This window comes from Arachis ipaensis, chromosome B04 (genome assembly GCF_000816755.2).
Source record: "Arachis ipaensis cultivar K30076 chromosome B04, Araip1.1, whole genome shotgun sequence".
Classification (NCBI taxonomy): domain Eukaryota; kingdom Viridiplantae; phylum Streptophyta; class Magnoliopsida; order Fabales; family Fabaceae; genus Arachis; species Arachis ipaensis.
Window position 1 is genome coordinate 128,457,256 of NC_029788.2, and position 8,744 is coordinate 128,465,999.

General features: G+C 29.3%; 1 protein-coding gene across 2 annotated transcripts; it reads right to left on the bottom strand.

Annotated features, from left to right (window-relative positions):
- Nucleotides 1,940–5,397, bottom strand: LOC107635379 (membrane-anchored ubiquitin-fold protein 2). 2 transcript variants are annotated; one of them, XM_016338851.2, is made up of 5 exons: nucleotides 4,993–5,349; nucleotides 4,225–4,528; nucleotides 3,204–3,368; nucleotides 2,467–2,557; nucleotides 1,950–2,367 (listed from the first exon to the last, which is right to left on the bottom strand). In XM_016338851.2, the coding sequence occupies exons 2-4, from the start codon at nucleotides 4,355–4,357 to the stop codon at nucleotides 2,502–2,504; spliced, it is 354 nt and encodes a 117-aa protein (XP_016194337.1). In that variant the 5' UTR covers nucleotides 4,358–4,528; nucleotides 4,993–5,349; the 3' UTR covers nucleotides 1,950–2,367; nucleotides 2,467–2,501. The 2 variants fall into 2 exon arrangements, with proteins under 2 accessions (XP_020977715.1, XP_016194337.1); XM_021122056.1 differs by lacking the exon at nucleotides 2,467–2,557 and having other exon boundaries at nucleotides 1,940–2,367; nucleotides 4,993–5,397.

The following is an 8,744-nucleotide window of genomic DNA, read 5'->3' on the forward strand; positions in this document are numbered from 1 at the left end:
ATCGTAATAAAAAATAATATATTTTAATGACTACCTAATATTTTTCTTGTTAATATATAGTGCTAGTATTTAGAAGTGTTTGTTAATAGCTTAGGAGAAGTCATAATTTGTTATTAGCTTTGACAGATGGCATCATTTGGTTAGTTAGTTCTGTTTCTGTTAGGTTTAGTTGAGAGTTTTTATATTGAGTTGAGATGTTAGTTATAAATAGCTCTTCCTTTGAGTTTAGTGAAATATGCATCTCCCTACATCAAAGGCAAACATCTCTTCTTAAAGTTCTGCTACGCGAAACAAGTCACTTCGGTAAAATATGTGTTTGAGATCATTCCAAAACTCTTGAATCTACGTATTCAGTAGGAGTGTTCATGTATCGGGTGAAATCGAGTTTGATGTGATTCAGTTCCGACCCGAAATATATATCGGGCCTATTTGTTAGATCCGAATCCGGCTCTAAACCCGATGAAACATACACACTTTTGGATCACAATTATACCGGGTAAAAATTGTGTGAAAACCGGACGAAACCGGTCCGTTAACATTACCTTCTTGTAAGCTAACATGTGAAAATATTTAAATTTCCAAGACTCCAACCATTATTTGATATGGTAAAATTCACTTAGAAAAATATAACAAGAACCAACCCTTCCCTACAACTAAAGCACAACCACAATCAATACTAATATTGTCTAATAACAGAAAATATTTAAATCAATATAAATAACACAATATTATGCATTAGTCTAGAGTCTTATGCATTTTAAACATAAAACATTAACTTATAGTCTTATAATGACTAATAACACAAAATATTAAGGTTTACAATACTTAAATTTCACATAAGAACAGCCATCGTCCATCACTAATAACACAAAATACTAATTGTGTATGATGACCAGGCCACTGGACCGAATTCAGGTGACTCGAGCTATGGCCCAGATCCGATCCGAAATAATGACCGGGTCTATTTTTGAGACCCTTACCCGGCCGTAGACCCGATGAAATCACACCAAATTAGCTCCTAAAAAGTTCGACACCAGGTCGGGTCTTCGGAGTGGACCAGACCATAAACACCCCTAGTATTCAGTTACTTTCAAACCAGTTGTAGAAATTTAGTTACTTTCCATATCCAGTTAGTAGTCATAAATCAATGGCTACGTATTATCTATAGTAAAAGATTGTGATGTAGTTGTTTTTATATAAAATTGATAGTCGAAAGACATTAGATACAATTTAGTCGAATATATCAAATTATTTAATAATTTTCAACTAACAATTTCATGTAAAAATATCAATATATGCTTTTTCACCATTATATATTATCTCAATTCCCAATTCGTCCTTTTGGTGCATAAACACATCAATTATTTAACTTTAGAATACATCTGTTTATTCCTTTTAGAAAAAAAGTACACCTATTCTATTTTGTAAACAAAAGGAAAGGAAAAAAGATAACAGTTTTCAAACTATTTATTATTAAAATAATAAAATATTATTAATATATTAATAAGATATGGGCTAAAAATGATATTTCAACATTTCAATAATAAGGATCAACGAGATTGTAATCTCATTAAACTATCCTTCCTCTAATCCTCTCCACTCTCTCAAGGGAACTATATTCCACAAAGACATTTTTATACAAAGATAATATTTTCATGTAAAAATATTATTGTAATCCGATAGATAATTCAATTAAATATATTCAAACTATTTAACAATTCATAATATCATCTTCTAAAAAAAACATCTTTTAAGTAGTCAGAACTTAAGCTTTTCCTTCCTAAAAAAACAAATTGCAAAACAAATGCAACACCTCATAAGTCATAAGCCTCTCCATTCCATTTCCACGTGTGCTATTATACATGGAATTTATAAATAGAGATTTTCATCCTGTTTTTCTCCCTCAACCAAACACCCTAGAGTTGAAGGCCAAGGGGAATCAAGCTTCAAACCACCATATTTTTTAGGATTAGTACTGTAGTAGTAAAAGCACTATTTCTGTCTCAACTGCTATACAAGAGTACCAAATTAAAAAGCACATTCAAATATTCAACAAGTTCAAGTTTGAATTTTTCTTTTTCTTTTTTTTCATTTTTTCTTTTGCATCAGACACAGGCATCAAAAGAAGAATTTCAAAATATATATATGTGTGGGACACGATGACAAGCTGGTAGAGAGTGTTCATTTTCAATCAACAACTATACCAAGTGACTGAGTGAGGCAACACCTATATGCTGAGACCAGCAACAAAAATACAAAACCATCTCCTATGAAAACTGTGTAAGAAATTTACGGCCGGTCGGCCGCATGCAGACAAGTCTTGGAACAAGTAGCTTTGCGATAGTCGCCAAGTTGAGTACTCTTTATCTGTGGTAAGAACAAAACATTCAACCAAAGAATTTGTAAATCTCTGAAAGTCACACATAGATTATATGTAATGATGAAGCATATGTCCTAATTAACCACCTAAGAAAGATGACATCTTCTGTTGAACCTGGATGCTATAAAATAACACAAACACATTTCTGTTGCTTTTCGTCATTTGGTGGTTTCTTATCTGTCACAGGAGATGAAAAAACAATTAAGTATAAGAGGGTGGAGAGTTTAGGATTTAAGGTATTAGGTAAAGCACCAAAATTAATTTTCATAAAAGATGTAACCAGAAATAAGTGAATGAAGAAGGCACCAATATGAAATCAATTAACAATTCCTCAAACAGAACAGCAGCAGTTTGATCCATTTAAATAGCATTTGGCACCAGAGTTGTTTGGTTGGAGAACAAAAATGAGGTGAAAATTGATAGGGTGAGTTTCATGTGTTACTCATCATTCTCACCAATAAAAATCTTCACCCTACTTTTTACCTTCGACCAAACATAGTCGTAGCAAAGTGGGGTATAATATAATTGTTAATGCAAACACAAAGTGATGGCTTCTCTAAGATAATTAAGTCATAGAATGATATCTCACTTTTGGTAACCCAAAAATATTTACCAGCTAAAGAATTACATACATGAAGTGATAAGAGACAAGTAAAAAATCCCAAAATAAGCTATGTCCATCAACAAGAAAAAACATAACAGCATGTTCCACCGGCTCCAATTAAAAGGAAATTAAAGCATATCATTTTGGTGAAGCAGTTAATTAGTAAAACAGACATCTATACAAGTAGCTTATGCCAATGCCTCGAAACAAATATTATACCTTTTTCCATAGTTGGTGGTTGCACAACCACATGCATCGTTGTAACTGTATCGGGTGCATCGCATAATGGGCTCTGGCATTCCCCAACTGTTTTGTTGTTCTCCAATATTTTTCCTGCACTAATTAGCTTCACATCTTTTACCGTCCTTGGTCCGTTCTCCTTATCTTAAAAACAGAAACACAACAGATTCCACACATCAATTAAAGGTCCGGCAAAAAGTTTAGCGTCTAGTCCATAATATATTGAACCAAGAATATAAACATTTGCATGTATGACAGAAAAATGAAATTTAATGCTTCGGTATTATTCTAGAGCAAATAACTTTCATCATATCTTATCTACAAGCAAGTTTGAGCCAGTACAGAACTGGTAAGCATGGATCTCAGAGGTAGTATATAAAAATGTACTCACATCAAACGAGATACGCAGTAAACAATGGCACGGACACTTAGCTAATAGCTACAGATATACACTTGAAAAATTACTACATAATAATAAGAACAATTAAAGTTTTTGAGAAAACGCCAGTGTATAAATTTAGTGAAATAGATAGCATATAAATGTCTCCTTGTAAGTGGCAAATCAAAAGGTACTAATGCTAAATGAAACAAGCAAGACATCATTGGATAAGGTTAAGAACAAACAAACTTTAAGAAGAAACTACTGAACAAGGCATATATACAAAATGATTTTCAACGTTTTATTGTTACATACTGAAAATGAGAGCCTAAAACATGTGTTCTTTTTCACAAATCATGAACTCCAACAGAACCCCTTTCTATGAAGTGAATGATGTGTAACTCAAAGCTTCCAATAATTTCTGAAGGTAAGCTACCTTTAATAAAAGGAAGTGATCAAAATGAAAGATTAGTACACAGGTGTGTTCAATATATCTATACACAAGAATCTGCAGGTTGATCCCTCCTTTGTACAACAATTTCTCAGTTCTCACCATTGATAAGTTAGATAATATCAGGAATACCGAAAAAATTTGAAAAAAGATAACAACGCAACACTGACCTTTTGGCCACTGAGCAACAATACTTTCTTTCAATGTTGCAATACTAGTGGCAGCAGGAAAACTTTTGGGGCCAATATCAGAACCATCAATTAACCTAAACTTGATCTCCAACTGATCTTGATTCCCAGCCATGACCAAGAGATCTAAGGAACTTTGTTGAAACTAGAAAAATCCAATAGCTTCAGTTGTGAGTACCTCAGAGACTAGGGTAAGAAACTTTTAAGTGAATCACTTCAATTGAGTTGTTCCACTCATGAATATAACCAGGATTTCACTCAAGAGTCTATGAGTGCTCTGCAAAATCTGACACAAAAGGGGGAAAAATAAAGTTTGAGTGAGAGTTCTCTCAGGGACATATCCACAACCACAAAACATGCAGAATCTGATACAGGAAACCACTCATACTAAGATAAAATAAGTAAAATTTGAAGGTTCAAAACAAATAATAAAAAAATCAAAGCATAAGAATATGAATGAAGAAAAATTAGCAATAATTGAGCAGGGTCCATCCAAGGGAGAAAAACAAATAAATGAAGATAAAACAGAATAAAATGATTGAAATCCAACAACTAAGCTCAAAAGGGAAAAGCATCATGAAAAAATTCAACAGGAAGGAATCCAAAAACAGTTATAGCAAAAAAAGAAAAAAATAGATCCAATCCCCAAAAGGGTATGCATCAAACTAAAAAAATCATATCAAAGTTTCAATTTTTCAACTGGGTCAGGATTAGAACAACAGAACAGAACAACAAAGGGTATAAGAAAACCTGAAAGTTGAAGACTTTATGGTTGCTTATGAGTAGGGTCTTACGGCACTGATCTGGGTGATGATGATAATTGAGGCACTCACAAAAACTTTGTTTTCAGAAGAACCAGGTGGAAGAAGAAGAAGAGAAAGTGGATGCTTTCTTTTCTTTGAGAAAAAGTGTGTGCCTTGTGTTTTATTTTGTGCAACAATAATTATAATTAATAATATTAATAATTAATACAGTAGCATTAAAATTTGAGAAGAAAAAAAAGGTGAATTTTTTTGTTAACAAGAACAAGGAACGAGGCTGCTTCGGAGTTTTCAAAGTCTTATAATAAATCCATGGTCAAATGTCTCCTTGTCCCTTCCGATGGCTGTGGAAATGGAAATTGAAAATGAAAATGAAAATGAAAATGGAGAAGTTAGTTAGTATCATATCATTACATATTTCATGAACATAATCTAACAAGATCAAATAAGATTTTGTGTGGTTTATTGTTGAGACATAAATAGAAAAAATAGATATCGTATAATTTTGGAATTAATAATTAATGAACGGTCAAATGTTTCATTTCCAAACTGAGTCATATCATTAATTTTTATGAGATTGAATTTTGTATGTCAATCTAGAAAAGTTTTAACAATCTTTGGTATGGGAATAATTATTTTATTTATTTCGTCAAAATAACGTTTTTTTGGTATTTTAGTTTTGTAAAATAATCCAAATTATTTTCTAACATTAAAGTTCAATTGGGTGACCATCTAATTATGTAGATCACATGCTCTATTTGAACGTTATCAAATAGAATAAATTTGATTGAATGATACATGAAAATTAGGCTCTTAATTTTGCTCAATTGTATATAGTGAAATTATTAAGTATTCAATTTTTAGTATAATAATCTCAAAAATTATGTCACTGGACCACTATTTAATTTTCTGATAGAACTAGAAACGGTGATAATTAATTAATTATATGTACTATATAAAATATTTTACATTAAAACTTTATATACATATATTGTAAATTGTAAATAGGACAATAAAGGGAAAAAGTATATTAGATGATATCAATTTTAAAGTCCTTACATTTAGCTGAAAAGAAAAATCTTAACTAGTCTGGTGTCTTTTCAAGTTTTAACTATTCCTTTTCATATAACAAAATGTTTGTGATGGCTATAAAATATAAAAATACTACTATAAATAAATTTTCTCAATAATGGGTATCCCCATGAAAAGGCAACGCAGCTGAGAGTGATTTAAACCTGAACATTTAATAGCATTTCCTTAACTTTTTCCTTCTTTTCATAACATTTTTGTTCATATTTACTTGTAGTACAAACATGTATGTGCCACTTTTAGTATAAATAAACCTAAATTGAACCAATTTAAATTGATCGGATAGTTATCTCATTCGTCTACTTAAGTAAGTATTTAAGGTTTAAATTCTATTTTGTATATGTAACAATCCATTAATCAGCGATAAATCTTTAAATAGAACTCAGATCTGTAATAGATTATTTCTTGACCTGTCAAACCGAAAAATACTATAAAAAAAAAAACTAGGTTGTTACTTGTTAATCCATTTAATAATTTTTTAGACAAAAAGTATATATAAAAATATAGAATTGCCGCATGATTATGTAGCAATTGTAACTTGACGTTACCACTACATATTGTTTGTGCTATTAATTTAATGGATTATTTTTTGTATAGAAAAAGGATCATTTTGCACATAAGCAATTAAGCATGATTAGATTTACCAATATCTAAACTCAAGTTCTTGAATGATTTGAATGTTAGGAACCCTTATCGGTTACCATTTTTTTAAAACTCAAATTTGACTTCCCAATGCACCAAATACGTATCTGGTCCATTTAGTCAAACTTTAGATAATTTAACGAAAAAAAACATAAAACGTTCTATTTATAATTGGAACATCTCAGTTATTTCTTTCAAAGGAAAAAAAATATAATGTATAAATTGTTCATTCAATAATGCCCTTTTAACATGAGATGTATAGATATTATGTATTTATGTGAATATTATAAATAGAGTAATGTTATATACATTTAATTTTTTTATAAATTAAGTTTAATCAAATTAAATAATAAAATTTGAAATAATATTATTTATAATTAATTTTTGTTAATATTAAACTAATTTAATAAAATTTAATTAACAAAAATATTTGGATATATAATATTATTCTTATAACTATTGAGATGAGATAGATAAATAGATATAGGATTATGAATTTAATATATGATTAATGAAATTAATCTTCTGATATGGTTAGGGTTGGAAAATAGATCATTTAGCTTATTGGGATCTGGGGTCTAGCTAGGTTTAACCTTCTAAAAGTTAAAATCATATTCAAATTATTTATTAGCCTAATTAGCTTTATATTTAGGTTTGTTAAGAAGCCTATTAGGCCAATTTAGGCCGGCTTGGACTTATTAAAATCTAATAATATAAACATAATTATTTTGTACAAACATAGGAGGAATGGATTGTGAATTTTCAATTTTTGGACCTTTCAATATGTAGCACACATAATTACCACCGGTCTATAATGTTTATTTGACATTTTAAACATTTTTGTTTTCTTTTAAATTTTGAATCTTAGGTCACAATTTAAAACTTATTTAAAATTATAGGCCTTAAATCAGGCTAAGGTCAGGCTGATAGGAGATTCGAATCCGTAATCTCTTAATTGAGTATGGGGAGATTATGCCATTTGAGCTATACCTCATTGGCACCTATAATAAGTTATAAGCTTGGTCTAACTTAGTTTAATTATTTTCCTACAAGTAATATCAAATTTTACTATAAATTAGATATTGCATAGGTATTATTTTATTTAGGTTTAATCATTTTATTGGTCCTTGTAGTTTTATTAAATTTTCAATTAGGTCTTTATATATATTTTTTTAATTGAGTTCTTATATTATTTTTAATTTTATAATTAGGTTATTTATAGTATAAAAAATGTTAGAGTTTACTGAATATTTTTTTGCAAATTGAAGGTATTCATAATTAAAAACCTAACTAGATCTTTGATCGTATGTATTTTGAAAAAAATATTCAGTTAATTTTAATATTTTTTATATAAAAATAATTTAATTACAAAATTAAAAATAGTGTAAAAAATTAAAAAAAATATAAAAACTTAATTAAAATTTTGATAAAATTATAGAGACTAATAAAATAATTAAATTTTTTATTTATTTTCTTGATTAATAATTAAAATGATCACATAATAAAATTTTGACATGTGAGAATCTATTCTCACCCCTGAGCATATGGAGAATCTAATTTGATATATTGTGTAAGATATTAGAAATGTGAATGTGTACAAAAGACTAGTCCAATGCAAGGACACAAAAACAGTGTTAGAAAGCAGCCAATGTTATTACAAACAAATAAAGATGAAATGATAAAACTTGAAATTATGACAAACCCTTTGGCCTTTGGGACAATAATAGACAATAGTCCTTATCTCATGATAGCTGACACTCTAAATTCTGTACAATATGTGGGACCTATTACAAGATAAGAGTTACAAATGTACAGCATCAAACAGATTCTTCATATACCACATTGATCCTACATTATTTCTTGTGGTCCATTACATAGTATTTATGAGAAATGATCATTCATATGGAAGACAAAGGATAAAATAGTCTTTTGTATTTTATTTGTTAGTTAAATTGATTTTTTTAAATTTATTCAATCAAATTTTTTTTTCAATTTTTTACTAAATATATT

What these genes read in the sequence shown, in the direction of transcription:
- LOC107635379 (XM_021122056.1), bottom strand. Translation starts at nt 4,357, where the DNA reads ATGGCTGGGAATCAAGATCAGTTGGAGATCAAGTTTAGGTTAATTGAT. An exon ending in TGTTGCTCAGTGGCCAAAAG is followed by an intron (nt 3,369 to 4,224) that starts GTCAGTGTTGCG and finishes TCTGTTTTTAAG; the next exon opens with ATAAGGAGAACGGACCAAGG. An exon ending in ACCACCAACTATGGAAAAAG is followed by an intron (nt 2,368 to 3,203) that starts GTATAATATTTG and finishes TTCTTACCACAG; the next exon opens with ATAAAGAGTACTCAACTTGG.